Source organism: Notolepis coatsorum (assembly GCF_963971535.1).
Source record: "Notolepis coatsorum genome assembly, chromosome: 6".
Lineage (NCBI taxonomy): Eukaryota > Metazoa > Chordata > Actinopteri > Aulopiformes > Paralepididae > Notolepis > Notolepis coatsorum.
The window spans coordinates 158,333,948-158,350,005 of NC_140170.1; the positions used below are offsets into that span (position 1 = coordinate 158,333,948).

The following is a 16,058-nucleotide window of genomic DNA, read 5'->3' on the forward strand; positions in this document are numbered from 1 at the left end:
CTCCACGCACACATGAACACACACACACATACACACACACATCCTCACTTGCACTCTCTCACACACAAACAAGGTCACTTTAAAAACACAACTTTATATTTTTAATTATAGTATATAGTACTAATTACCATTATTTCTTAAGCTTAGCATTGTATTCTTATTACTTTTTATCATGTCTATTTTATTATCTATTCTATTTTATTATTTGTATTTTTGCACAATCAAGGCGGGCATGGCCACCTTCATTTCACTACATGTCTTGTGTATGTGACAAATAAATCTCTTGAATCTTGATCATAACTAGGGATGCTCTATATTGGCTTTTTTACCAATACCAATATTGTCCAACTCTTAATTTCCGATACCGATATATGCAGGGTTTCCCCCCCCAAAAAATTGAATAATTTCAGGTAATTAACATTACATATCTCTTGTTGTGGAATTAACACAACATTATGCATACTTTTGACAATAAATAAAATCAGAATTTGTTCTTACTTGCTTGCCTGGGTAAATAAAAGGTTATAGGGGGAAAAAATAAAAATAATAAAAGAAATTTAAAACCGATAGATATTTTCCGATATCACATTTTAATCGGTAGGCCGATAATATCGGACATCCCTAATCATCATAACACTTACTAACTTACTAACTGGAGGGTCTAGCAATGGTCAGCTTGTACTGCCTCATTCAAGAACTACCGCCTTACTGCAATATTGTATTTTAGGCCTCGATATTTAATAATCATGCACAAGCATTGACGGTAAGAACAAATGGTATTTATCAACACGGAGTATGCGTAGGACCCGTGTATGCACGGTTGATAAATCCTGATTTTTCTGTGCGTAGAGACATTCTAAATTCTGTGCTTAAGAACGAAAATAGAACACTTTCTAAGCATTGTTGATAAATGAGGGCCCAGTCCTTTTACTCTGGGGCTGTGGAGAGCATCCTGACTGGGAACATCACTGCCTGGTTTGGCAACTGCACTGCCCAGGACAGCAAGGCTCTACAGAGAGTAGTGCGCTCCCACCCCTGCAGGACTGGTAGGAGGTGCAGATCCAGAGCCTGCAGAAAAATGAAGGACCCTCACCACCCCAACAATAACCTGTTCAAGCTGCTGCGGTCAGGCAAGCGCCTCCGCATTCATGCAGCAAGAACAGAGAGACTCCGACTCAACTTCTTCCCCAAGGCCATCAGAACACTGATCTCTCCACGCACACATGAACACACACACACATACACACACACATCCTCACTTGCACTCTCTCACACACAAACAAGGTCACTTTAAAAACACAACTTTATATTTTTAATTATAGTATATAGTACTCATTACCATTATTTCTTAAGCTTAGCATTGTATTCTTATTACTTTTTATCATGTCTATTTTATTATCTATTCTATTTTATTATTTGTATTTTTGCACAATCAAGGCGGGCATGGCCACCTTCATTTCACTACATGTCTTGTGTATGTGACAAATAAATCTCTTGAATCTTGATCATAACTAGGGATGCTCTATATTGGCTTTTTTACCAATACCAATATTGTCCAACTCTTAATTTCCGATACCGATATATGCAGGGTTTCCCCCCCCAAAAAATTGAATAATTTCAGGTAATTAACATTACATATCTCTTGTTGTGGAATTAACACAACATTATGCATACTTTTGACAATAAATAAAATCAGAATTTGTTCTTACTTGCTTGCCTGGGTAAATAAAAGGTTATAGGGGGAAAAAATAAAAATAATAAAAGAAATTTAAAACCGATAGATATTTTCCGATATCACATTTTAATCGGTAGGCCGATAATATCGGACATCCCTAATCATCATAACACTTACTAACTTACTAACTGGAGGGTCTAGCAATGGTCAGCTTGTACTGCCTCATTCAAGAACTACCGCCTTACTGCAATATTGTATTTTAGGCCTCGATATTTAATAATCATGCACAAGCATTGACGGTAAGAACAAATGGTATTTATCAACACGGAGTATGCGTAGGACCCGTGTATGCACGGTTGATAAATCCTGATTTTTCTGTGCGTAGAGACATTCTAAATTCTGTGCTTAAGAACGAAAATAGAACACTTTCTAAGCATTGTTGATAAATGAGGGCCCAGTCCTTTTACTCTGGGGCTGTGGAGAGCATCCTGACTGGGAACATCACTGCCTGGTTTGGCAACTGCACTGCCCAGGACAGCAAGGCTCTACAGAGAGTAGTGCGCTCCCACCCCTGCAGGACTGGTAGGAGGTGCAGATCCAGAGCCTGCAGAAAAATGAAGGACCCTCACCACCCCAACAATAACCTGTTCAAGCTGCTGCGGTCAGGCAAGCGCCTCCGCATTCATGCAGCAAGAACAGAGAGACTCCGACTCAACTTCTTCCCCAAGGCCATCAGAACACTGATCTCTCCACGCACACATGAACACACACACACATACACACACACATCCTCACTTGCACTCTCTCACACACAAACAAGGTCACTTTAAAAACACAACTTTATATTTTTAATTATAGTATATAGTACTCATTACCATTATTTCTTAAGCTTAGCATTGTATTCTTATTACTTTTTATCATGTCTATTTTATTATCTATTCTATTTTATTATTTGTATTTTTGCACAATCAAGGCGGGCATGGCCACCTTCATTTCACTACATGTCTTGTGTATGTGACAAATAAATCTCTTGAATCTTGATCATAACTAGGGATGCTCTATATTGGCTTTTTTACCAATACCAATATTGTCCAACTCTTAATTTCCGATACCGATATATGCAGGGTTTCCCCCCCCAAAAAATTGAATAATTTCAGGTAATTAACATTACATATCTCTTGTTGTGGAATTAACACAACATTATGCATACTTTTGACAATAAATAAAATCAGAATTTGTTCTTACTTGCTTGCCTGGGTAAATAAAAGGTTATAGGGGGAAAAAATAAAAATAATAAAAGAAATTTAAAACCGATAGATATTTTCCGATATCACATTTTAATCGGTAGGCCGATAATATCGGACATCCCTAATCATCATAACACTTACTAACTTACTAACTGGAGGGTCTAGCAATGGTCAGCTTGTACTGCCTCATTCAAGAACTACCGCCTTACTGCAATATTGTATTTTAGGCCTGTCCCCGACTAAGGATTTGTCGACTTTCTTTTGGGGGGGGGGGGGGGGGGGGGGGGCATTTCATTTGGGCTGTGGGGGGTGCTTAATGTCTGAAGGAGTCGACTGAAGGCTTCTTGTCCTCTGCGAAAGCATGCAATTGGTCCACTGATGGATACATCTCGATATTTAAATGACAAAATGTAAATGTAAATATTTGTCTAGTGAGTTCATTAGACGGGTGAAATTCTCTTTCAGTGCTTCTGTGCCTGTTTTCTTAGGCAGTTAGCCTCTCTGGTATGCGCGCCATTAGCATTAGCCACGTTTCTAGGCCTCTTTGCTTTTGGAAAGAATGATAAAAAATTTAAAAAAAAACATATACTGTATATACATTTCTTTTGGCATTCGACTAAGAGGTTGGCAGTCCACTACGTAGGGTGACCAAATCCATGATCCAAATGCAGGACAGCATGTCGATTTTGCGGGACATTTGTTGAAATTGCGGGACAGTAATGAATACGTATGCAAGAATCATGTTTACATAATGTATTCATAATTTTGATAAAAATAAGCATTTAATGTATTAAAAACAATATTAATTGCTTATTATACTCATAATTATATAGAAGACCATACCATGCAATCCAACATGCTGTTAAGAGGTTCTCGAGTCCTATGGCTATAGTTAAGATGTACATGCAACCTGTGATCTCTCTTGTAATGTGATACTGAAGTGCACATTGTCTACACTGGCTTCCTTGATTCTAAACATGTCCAGAACATGCTACAAAGTTTAAATGTTTCATTCAATGATAATCTGACAAAATGTTACAATTATTAAAATGATACTTTTTTTTAAATCATATATATATTTGATTATTATTTTTATGTAAATATATCACAGGTATATACAGGATGAATATAATAACATGAGTATAGCATGAGTAGGCCTACAAAGAGTGTTATCCTGCATAAGTGAAATACATACATAAATGAATTAAAACAGCAGTGAACAATAGGAAACAACTATTTAAAAAAATTGCCTATGGGGAACAGTAGGCTAAATGGCTGTAACTAGAAATGTGCTTCACGTTGTGCCTCCGAAGGTTTCAGCACCTTGGAGAGCACCATAGTGCACGTACAGGTAGTTAGTGCTTGAAGAATCTATATTATTACTGGACCGTGCAGCTTCAATTAGAGCCTTCTGACCAAGAGAATATTATAAAAATCTTGACATGTTAGAGAGAAATTCGCTTTGACTTGGATCTCACTCTTCAGTTACCTCAATGACAGTGTTGATGTGGGCAAGACAGTTTGCCTTCACAATGCTGTCGTGGTCGTAGTGAAGCTTTTTGTACACAGATTTGTGTTTTCCATAGTTAACACTAGCATTATCCGCCGCATATGCAGATACGCGGTCTAAGCCCAGACCATTTTGACGAAGCCTGCTCGTAGGGCTGGGCGATATAGAGTATACTCGATGTATCGCGGCTTGTTCTACGTGAGATGTAGTAAATTACTATATCGTGAACATCGAGTATATGTTGTCACGTCGCGGCTGATATGAGACTTGCTTTAGTGCAGAGCGTTCCTCTCATTTCATTATGACCAGCGCGGACCTTAAATTACATGCAATTGTAATTTCATTACACAGACCAGCGCGGACCTTCAATGACATGCAATGGGCTAACGTTAGCTGCTAAATTAAACCATAATAGGCTAAGCTAACTAGCGTTAGCTCTTAGCTGCTAGCTCAAAGCTGACTCCACGACACTAGTTCCATTAGTGAGAAAAGGGGGTGGGTTATATTGACGACGCTTGACAACAGAGGTTTAAAGATAACTTCATATTTATTGGTTATTAGTCTCTCTCTCTCTCTCTCTCTCTCTAAATTTTTGTGTCAGTAGACTACTCTTAGTACATTTTCATTTAATTATTTTTTAAAGCATCTTCATGGTTTAATAATGGAAACAATTTGCAGGGACTTATTATAATCATAATATTGGCGTGACTGTATGCATCAAAGGGTTAAATCAAGCATTTTTAAGTGCTTTAGAGGAAATGTCAAAATATCACGATATATCGTGTATCGTGATATGGCCAAAAAATATCACGATATCATTTAGAGGCCATATCGCCCAGCCCTACCTGCTCGTGATCTGGCTGTGGATTGGCGAGTGGGAAGAGTTTGGTCATCCTGTGATTAGACGCATCAGATGCCCAGGTGCTATGTTATATGCGCTCGCGCTGGTTAGACTATGTAACGTACAGTATTTGCGGTGCATTAGTGCATGGTTGGGGATTAATGAGAGGACAAAAACAATAATGATTCATATTTAAATTGTTTATTGAAATACGGGACACTTATTGAAATGCGGGACATTTTTCTTCTGTTGCGGCATGCGGGACTGATGGCTAAATATCGGGACTGTCCGGCGCAAATTGGGACGTTTGGTCACCCTACCACTACGGCTCCTTTCGATTGATTAGTCGACTAGTCGAGGTCAGCCCTATTGTATTTATAGATCAATATCTCTCTGGAATAAACTGCCTCAATATTTCGACTGCATTCATAGTAAATAGTTTTTCTTTTAACACTTTGGCTGCCATGGGTTAAATTCATTATCAACCGTAGGTTGCCGGCTCTATTTGTCTATAGAGAAAGTCCCCTTCTTTGCAGGGCTATAACTTTTTAAATTCTATTGCTACATTGCCATTATTAGGGCCCATTCAAAGTCCTATATGTATTGTTCATTGTGTAGCAACGTTAAACTTTTTCATTCACATATTCATAGTAAAGTATGGTCTAATCATTGTATAAGTATGTTTTCATCTCTTTCTGCAGCTTTCTCCAGAACGTGATCTATAGCCCCAAATACATTATATTGATGATGCAATACAGTTTTATGGCAATCAGCGCAATATAAAAAAATTCCAACTAGACGTACTTCTAGAAGTTACTACACGTCATCTGATGTTGACCGGATGGGCTAGGGGGCGTTTATAATTCCGTGGGCAGCGTTATACCAATCATCTAATGTGGGTCAAATGTTGATAATAGCAGTTAGTATCGAAGACGGTAACTTTACACGCTAAAACTCACCCCAGTCTCCGCGCGCCGTTGGGCGATCATCGTAGAGTAGACATTTTATCATTATGGGATGTAGATTTACCCGGTCCATCTCCAGCTTGTATAATACGTCCAAATCATGTTGTTTATCGAGTTATTGGCAATCGATCGCTGTGTATTGTGACGAGCTAGAATGCCGGGACCTATAGCGAGTGCCCGGAAGTAATACGGCCGTCCAGCACAACCTCTATGTCACTTCCTGTTAAGCGATTGCGCCGATCGGCCACCAGATGGCGCTCCTGAACCGCCAGAGAGCTCAGTGGGTCCTCCTGGTGGATCTCAGGCCAGCGGAGGGGAAATATGGTCCCAGATTTTTGAAATATTGATATCAAAGACGCTGTAAAGCGTCTTCGGCAACTTGAGCATGGCCGGGAATGACGTGTTTAAGCGTTTCCTGGCAGCCAAAGTGTTAAAATAGTTTCTTACAAATTCAATCCAAGACTGTATTTTGTTTGTGGGCTGTGTTTGTATGGTATTGTGTTGTCATCTCAGGTGTCCTACTAGTTCGTTTTATTATCCATTGTGTGTCGAGTTCTGGTTTTTATCTTTTGTATTTGCCATTATATGGTTTCTATATGCGTTTTATGTGGACCCTAGAAAGACTTGCTGGCTGCTATGGCAACAGCTAAAAGGAATCCATAACTAAAAGTGATTTCAATATCCCCCTTGTAGCACTCAATCAATTTAGTAATCAAGACACAGGATAAACATTTGACATGTTATGTATAAAACAGATAATCAAGTAGTTCAGCAAATGTCGATTGCCACCGAGGGTTGTGGCCTACTGTGTTAACCTCTTGTTGCTAAGAATTTAAGTTTCTTTCCTGTGAAATCTGCAAAAAATGCATTTTTGGGGTAACTTCGCCCTATTTGAAATAAGTAGTATAGCACCAACGCTGTAAGCACATCATTCAGACCTCAACTTGTCACGGATCATAATGTTCTCAGTAGCAAAATTATCAAAATTATCGCTAGCGGGTGAAAAACTACATACACAGCGGATCCAAATTCACTGAACCTTCCTTTTTAAATGTATAAGACTACATCCACTGATATAAGTTACCTAAAAACATTGAGTTGATGGTGAGGTCTCTCCGCTCTGCGTCTTTCTGCCAGTCTGTGGTGAATTCCACTTCTGCATGTCGTCCGTCCGTCTGGACATCCACCCTCAACGTGGTCACTTCAAAGCTCTCATTGTGTAGCTGCACAGAAGACACAGTGATGGATTAGCTGCAACAACTGGGCTGAGGGCATAATCGACTTTAGTTGGCATCGACTACTGTCAATATGATAATACAAATGGCTACAACCACTGCAACCAAAGGATACTTACCGCATGCATGGCATGAGAGAAGGGGAGACCTTCTACTGTAATGTTTATAGAATTATAGACATGCCTGGCCCCACTGCTTCTAGAAGTGTTTCTTCAGGGGTGCAGTCGTAATATGGGCGGAGGCCAAACGGTATCCTATTATTATGCAAAGTCTAGGCACTTATCACCTAGACTTTGCATAATAGGATGCGCGCACTTCGAAGCCCAAACGCCGTTTGACCGCGGTTGCCCAGCACTGCACCACTGTGTTTCTTCCATGCTCTCAGCCTTTGACGGTAATCAAGATTATACACAATTATTTCTTTGTGCAAGATAGAAACCCAGTGTTCTCAAAGATTGGAAAAGCAGTTGCTTAGATGTATTTTGTGGTTGTCAAGATCAGGAAACCACATTTAAATATGAGGTTGAAACCCGAGGGACTTTATCCTATGATATTATAACAAGCAGCAAACTGTGCAAACCCCAGGACTTGAGCTTAGGGACTTCCCATTGTCCCACGGACTATGGAAATAGGATTGGGGAGGATGTACATAAATTTGGGGATGAATTTGAGACAAGTCTTCAAAATGGATATGGATTCGAGCGGTCAGGTGGCGTAGCGGAGATTGCGTTTGTCACCAACACCGGAGACGCTGGATTCACCTGTTCGAATCCAGCTCACAGCTCCGGCGTTGTCACCAGCTTGGCTGGCCGTTCACACTAATACAATTGGCTGTATTAGAGGGTGGGAAAGCTGGCGGGGTGGGTCCGGGTAGTTGTAAACAGCGACTCCTACAGTTCGGTCGGGGCGCCTGCTCAGCGCGGATAGGATCTAAGGGGGGGTGGTGTGATCCTTCCACACGTTACACCCTCTCAGTGAGAGTCCGCGCTGCCAGGTGAAAAGAAGCGGTTGATTGGCTAGACGTGTGTCAGAGGAAGCACGGGATACGTGATAGCCTGCACTCTCCCAGACAGACTGTGGGGGGTAAGTGCGCAGCGACCAGGAAGGGGATTGGGAATTGGCATAACGACTAACATTGGGATGGGAGAAAATCGGAGGAAAAAGGAGGGGGGAAAAGATCAATAAAATTTAAAAAAAAAAAATATATTATTCAGGGGCCTTGCTCCCTGTGGGCTCTCGCTGCACATCTGTCTCCGTCTCTCCCTCGACTTGAGTACATCAGAGGTGACTTCCTCCAAACTGATCCAATCATATGGGCATAAAATCCACAACAGAAGCCATGTCCACCATTATGAATACAAATATGGAAGAATGATTGATTATTCTATAATAGAGGCCTTGCACAGAATATTTGTGTAGTTCTCTTTCTTCCAACATGGCTGCTTGTAACCATTGGTAAGTTAACCACTTTCAAAAGAAAAATATTTGTGCAGTGGTAGTAGGTAAATCATAGGAAAAGCATAAGATTTGTTCCACTGTGACTCGTTTACAAGATCCAGGAATAACTCATTAATATTTTTGCTGACATATTTCTCATACATCAACACATACTGTAGCACATTGTTTCTTCCAACATGGACAAATGGGCATTCTAAACATTCCATGCAAAGCCTCAATTTCTACTGAAGCTTCGAAGCCCAAGGAAATGGCAATGGGGACAGCCATATGGTAGAGCAGGGCCAACTCTTAATAAGACTCTTACCCTAGCCGTGATGGTCCCATGCTTCTCTCCTTTATTGTTGATCATTCTGATACCCGCCTTCTGGAACATGCTCTTCATCTCCTCCGGGGTGGCTGTGGTGGCGAAGTCCACATCCTCAGGACGTTTTCCTGAAAGGATGTCCCGTACGGCGCCCCCCGCTACCCTCAGCTCATACTGGTGCTTCTCAAACAGCTCTGCCAATGTCAAAATCAGAAACAATTTATTTGTTAAATGCAATAAATTGTTGAGGAATTTGTCTTGGTGACATGTGGTGCAGACAACACAACTTGAAGATTTTCTCTGTATGGACATGAACTCTTCAAGTGGCATGGCGCAGAGAGCTGAGAGACATACAATAGACCAGTGATTCTCAACGTGGGGTCCGGGGCGGGGACCCATAGCTCTATTGAGCTTTGTATCCATGCATGTATGCATGCATGTACTGAAAGATATGACTTGTTTTCAATATGATTATAACAGGATAAATACGTAAAGTACATAGGTATAACACCTTTTAATTCTGGCAAAGTGGTGTTTAGTCTTTTAGACTGAATCTGTATTAGACAGACACATTTCACTCCATTTCTGTATGAGGCCAGGGCCTGTGCCTGTGAGATACACACAACAATACAATAGATAACAATGCAGGAGAGAAAGATAGTGGTGCGGGTCGCCTAGGCAACACAGGCGAGCTAGGCGGAGCTGGTCAAGGTCGGCATTCCTATGAGAAACATCACGAGAGGGCGGCTAGGTGGTGCAGTGGCAAGGCTCGAGCCCAGCTCTCCGCATTGCTATCAGCTTGGCTGGTCGTTCATACTAATACAATTGGCAGTATTAGGGGGTAGGAAGCTGATGGGTGGGGATCGGACGTTGTGGACAGCGACTCCTACAGGTCGGTTGGTGCGCCTGCGCCGCAGAATCAGGAAGCGACGGGGGCGGCGTGCCCTCCCACGCAGACCCCCCCCGACGCTGAGAGATCGCGCTGTGCAGGTGAAAAGATGCGACGGCTGCTTCCTCGAGTACCGGAGGGGACACGTGATGTAAGGCTTCGTCCACATTGCAGCCGGCTTGTGGGAGGCATGGCCTAACAGCGTTCGAGACAGGGGAGGGTAGAATTGGACGATACGAAATTGGGATGGGAGAAAAATAGAAAATGGGAGAAAAAGTAGATAAAAAAAAAGAGAAACATCACGAGAGAGGAGAGAGAGAGAGAAGCTGGTACAGAGACACTTTAAGCCAGGGCTGTACAGTGTGACATATATGTCGTACGTGCTATGAAAAAAACAGTCTGTGCGATGAATGAATTTACTGCGTAGCACCCCGTGCGATAGCGTGACAGCCTGCGTGTGTGTGTGTGTGTGGGGGGGGGGGGTGTGTGAAGTGAAGTAGCCTGGGCCACGCTATTCGACTTGGTAGTTGTAGTCTATCATGCGATTAAAGACCATGTCCCCGTCTGCGTAGAGTCCATACATCCAACACCAAATCCCATAATTCCTAGCGAACAATCGAATTACGGGGACACGGACACTTTCTAACACATAAAGTGAAATGGTCTATGTTCGAATCAATATAATTTAAAATCAGCTTGTCGTTGGCTTGATGCCTCTAACTCAGCGGTTCTCAAACTACGGGTCGCAACCCAAATTGGGGTTGCAGGTAGGTGACAGTGGGGTCGCGCATTGGCAAAAGAAATTTAATAAAATAAAAAGATGAAGCGAAAATCAACGAGCCCAACTCAGAAGATCCGAGTTTTCCACCTGGCCGCTGTGTGTATTTGCCATGTCTCACCCCTGCATCAATGGCGGCACAGTATTTCAATACACATCTCATACATCCTGCACAGGTATAATCACGGAGGCCACGTCTGGTCTTTTGGGAGTCAGAGGAGCGCGACGTGTTACCAAGTAAACAAATCACAGAGATGGCCAGTTAGCCCGCAGCATCCGAGTGCTACTATCGTTAGCTCTCAGAATGGTAGCCAGAAGCCCGCAGCATCCGAGTGCTACTATCGTTAGCTCTCAGAATGGTAGCCAGAAGCCCGCAGCATCCTAGTACTACTATCGTTAGCTCTCAGAATGGTAGCCAGAAGCCCGCAGCATCCTAGTACTACTATCGTTAGCTCTCAAGAATGGTAGCCAGAAGCCCGCAGCACCCTAGTACTAGTAAATACACAAGAATCAGTCCAGCGGCTATCGCAACTATTAGTGACTGGAGCCACTGTCTGTGCTTTGGTCCAATCCCATTCCCCCACCCACAGTCTGCGAATCAGAGGCAGAGTAGGGCGGGTCTTCACAGCACACCTGGTTGTCTCAAGGACCTGAGGCAGTGTAGCGTATGGGTTGCGTGAATATTTTCCCTAACGGAGTTGCACTTCCGTGTTCGGTTCGCGCAATCTGATTGGCCACTGACGTTTCTGGTCATGTGACATCTGCGCCAATCGTGTGACAACAGGGCTCCGTCGTCTCGAGTCGAATACACTTTATTACAGCCTCGTCTGCACGCAGAATTCCATCCCAAAACACTAGTCTAAACGCAACATTAAAAGTGAGACCGCAAGACGACTTTTGCGGTTTCTGTTCAGACTCTCTCCGTCTAAACATGGCCTTAGGAATAATATATATATAGCGCAAAGGACCTTTTGTAAACTCAAGCACTTTCAAGGTAAAAGTAAAACACAGTACTTTCAAGTACATTCCAGAACAGTTGACCATTGAAAAAAAAGGTTTCCGCGATGGCAGGTATGGTATCTCCCAGGCCTTTCTGTTCTCCCCGTGCTCGCAAGGGTCCCCCCTGATAAGAGAAACCGCGTCCCTGACGAAGACGGGCAGGAGCACTTGGATTGGTCCGCGGGCACGGTACCTCGCCGATGCCCTGTCTGCCCTTGGGGGAAAGGACGACGGGATGGTTCAGCGCAGAGCTCAATCGCATTGGCAACCCTGAGAAAGACAATGCATGTGTGTGTATTCCTGTGTGTGTGTATTCCTGTGTGTGTGTGCTGCCCATTGCATGTCCCATGTCGTTGCATGCCGAATAAAGACGTCTCTAAAGAGGTCCTGCATTATTATTATTATATAACGCTAGCTAACGAAGTGAGAGTAGGGAAACGTTGATATAGTCAAGAGTGTAAAGCGGGGACGGTAGATAGAGGCAGCACTTAATTTGCGTGTAACGTTAGTCAATAACAATATCACAACTTGTGTCATTGTTCATGGGGGAAAACTAGCTAACGTTATAGATAGCGAACGTTAACGAAGTGAGAGTAGGGAAACGTTAATGTAGTCAGAGTGTAGCGGGAACGATATAGAGGCAGCACTTAATTTGCGTATAACATTAACACATTGAGTGCCACGCCCCTCAATTCAATTCACTTATCACGTTGTCATTTTTCGCCTGATTATCGAATCTTCCTGAAATCAATGCTAGATTATCATTATTATGTCTCCTCGTGCATACATGAAATGGGCCCTGGAGCGCGGCGCTGGCGCTCTCCCCCCCCCCCTCCTGCACCCAACAGTAAACAGACACACAGTCCACACAGACAGCTTCAATCGCGGGAGAAAGAAATATCAGATCAACGCGAGATTGGATATATAGAGTCCTTACCTGGTCTCTGATGTAATGCAAAAAAATTTAGAATCCAATTATCTGATCGCCATTCCAGTTATCCACAGCGATCCTGTCTCCGACGTTATTGGGCATTGCACATGAACGGGGGCGGGCGGGGTCAGTTGTCCAAGCCATCCCTACAAGCGCGTGTTTTGCCGGAGTGTTTAGGACCCACCCCCACGCCGCAGCTCGGTAGAGAAAAGAAACAACACCGTTTCTAATGGAGTGCAATAGCGGCCGAAGGCGTTAGAGGGCGGTATAAGACCGTCTGCCAGCTCAGACACACTCAGAACAGCATGCACAAGGTGCCCTGCTGAATTATGAATGGCAATAGCGAATAAAAGAAATACCATGAGAAAAACGTAGATCTACGTTTCCGGCACTCAACCGTCGGGCGACAGGAACGTAGTTCTACGTTAACGGCACCCAAAGGGTTAAGAATAGAGAAATGCAAACGGAAATAAATGCCCAGTCCTTGAGAGAACAGTTTCCTGGTCTACTGTCACCACCTTACAGAGGGAATTACCCCAAAGTCTGGCTAGTTGTAACAAGCATGTTACATGACCGGCACTTCGGCTCAGATTAATACAGGAAAAGGTATACATTAGGCCGGGGGATCGAGTCCGGGATATGAAAATAAATCCTGATTTCATCTGTGAGTTGTAAACTGTATGGAAACGTGAAGTTAGCTCATACTACTGGAAAACGGAAGCACGAGGCAATCTCGTCATTAAATTAACTGAGTTAAAATGATGACGGCCCCATATGGGAATCCAACTGAAGCGAAAAAATACACTTCCAGCCAATGAGTCGCCCGCCCGCTCGCGGCCGGTATAAACAGCGACACCCGTTAACATGGGAGCGAAAGTGAAGTGCTGATTGCCCACCCGCCTCACGCCCGCGCGTTTGGGCCGTAATGAGAAAATAATATGAGAGAGACTACTATATTAGCTTTCAGTTTCTCCACTGTTATCTCCACAACTACAGTACACACAGCTATGAAGTCTGGACTAAATCATTATTTTTAAGGAACGTGCCAACATTAAGGGAAATGCACTTACCGTCTTCTCCAGAGTCAAGACAAAATTATAAATACCTCTGTGTGTTCAGAAGAAAGCTATCCGGCTGCAAGCTAGCTTAGCACAAATTAATGGAAGTGGATACGGATCAGCTAGCCTATCTTAAAACTCCGGGAGAGGTGTTTAGGCTAGCATGTATCCGCATCAGCTTTCATTAATTTGTGCTAAGCTAGGCTAGCTTGCAGCTGGACAGCTTTCTACTAAAGAAAGAAGCACATTTCACATAATGATGGTGTGTTCCTTTAACAACACAACTCAGATGGGGGTGCCTGAAACATATTTTGAGGAATATTGTGTGGGTTGCAGCTGTAAATTGTAGTGACGGTCTTAAATGTAGGCTGTGTCTGGTAGTGTATAATGTTATGGTAATAGTTGCCATTTAGGCAAATGACTAATGTGAATTTAAAAACAAACAAAAACAACTCACCTGCTATTCCTTTCAGTCCATCAGTGAACAAGGACTGGAACTCACTGGTTTTAAGCTGCATGGTAAGTAGACTTCTGGAACTAAACATTAGACTTGATGACTTGCCAATCACAAGAGGGCTCAACATTCTGCCCCACCACATCTACAGAAGAAATAGAAAGGGAATTGTAAACATACGCTAGATATCGTTTGTGTGTCTGTTTAATAAGTACACAATTTCATATTAACAAAGGTGACATTGAACATGATTAATTGAATCATCAGTGAGTAGGCAATGGGGAGTCAGGTAATAATAAACACAACGTATGGGATGTTAGTTAGCTGGTTTCAGAGGCATTCCTCTTATTGTAATATCTTAGCAAACAGTGTAGGTCAGCTTCGCACGCCTGCTTCTGAAGCAACCCACATGGACCTGTCGCACTCGCCAACAAATATCACCAGCAACATTTCGATTAATCGTATCGTATCAACATAAACGTCACAAATACAATTTTAACTAACCTGCAGGAGAGAAACGAGCTATATACTATTAGAAGCCACCGATCACTCCATGTCAACTGCTGCCATCGAGCGTTGCAGGAAGTATTGTTCACGGCATGCTGTTGCTAACCAATCGCTTAATGGATCGTCAGAAGAAGGCGGGGGTTTTGTGTACTACTTATCGCGAGATTATCGAGGTTCACCTTCGATCCGCGATCCCAAGGAAACTATAAAAGAAGGAAGGGCTACTACGTCAGAATACACGCCTCCTATGTTCTGCTTATTTTCATTAATAGCTTCAGCAACGGATCCTATTTCCGGGGTTGCCCTGATTGGCCGTGACGGCCACGTGACACGCCGCGGCCACGCCCCGCGGCAGCAGACACGCCAGCGAGAGGCCGCGGCTGTGATTGATTGATTGATTGAAAACTTTATTAACAGATTGCAGAATGGGTACAATACAGTACAGCTCAATACATACAATTGTTAAGGGGATGCAGACCAGAGAAAGACTTTCGTCTTGTTTACATCAGGGTCCCCCATTTTCAATTCATCGTAACATTCAGACTGCAGGTCAATGAGTTCAAGCTGAACATCAGTGGGTGCACTATCAACACTGCAGGTAAAGGGAGAGGAAACCAGCTGCATTTCATCCTCAACCTTTTTGAAATCTTGAAAACGCCTTGAAAATTCATCATGCAGTGCTCCCAACATGGATGAGTACCTGTGCCGGTGATCAGCTGATGGTTTGACTTCTTTCAGGGTTTTCATGTGTTTGAGATTGTTGCTGCCTAGTTGCCTTGAAATTAATTGCAACTTTGTCATGAAGGCTTTCACATGGCTATGCATTTCATGAGCAAAAATGCCCTTTTGATTGATTGATTGAAAACTTTATTAACAGATTGCAGAATGGGTACAATACAGTACAGCTCAATACACACAATTGTTAAGGGGATGCAGACCAGAGAAAGACTTTCGTCTTGTTTACACCAGGGTCCCCCATTTTCAATTCATCAGGACATATATGACATACATGACATACAGATAGTCAGTACTGCTACATCTATACATTTATGACATACCAGATTTGCAAATACAGTACTGTTTGTGATACAGAAGGAGTCAAGAAAAGGGAGTATATACATTTGACGTAGAAACTGTACATTGGAGGAGGTTGGGTGGGGGGGGTTGGGTACACTGGGATATTGACAACCATACTGGGTAATTTACA

At 42.8% G+C, this 16,058-nt stretch overlaps 1 protein-coding gene across 1 annotated transcript in view; it reads right to left on the minus strand.

Moving 5' to 3' along the window:
* LOC311230518 (CCA tRNA nucleotidyltransferase 1, mitochondrial-like) overlaps nucleotides 1-15,057 on the minus strand; it is a 39,101-nt gene extending 24,044 nt beyond the window's left edge. Inside the window, exons 1-4 of the mRNA XM_084316812.1 lie at nucleotides 14,849-15,057; nucleotides 14,348-14,489; nucleotides 9,236-9,429; nucleotides 7,323-7,461 (exon numbers count right to left, since the gene is read on the minus strand). Of these exons, the coding sequence (XP_084172938.1) occupies nucleotides 7,323-7,461; nucleotides 9,236-9,429; nucleotides 14,348-14,489 (475 nt within the window). The 5' untranslated portion in view covers nucleotides 14,849-15,057. The remainder of the gene's footprint in view (nucleotides 1-7,322; nucleotides 7,462-9,235; nucleotides 9,430-14,347; nucleotides 14,490-14,848) is intronic.
* Between the last annotated feature and the right edge of the window lie 1,001 nt (nucleotides 15,058-16,058).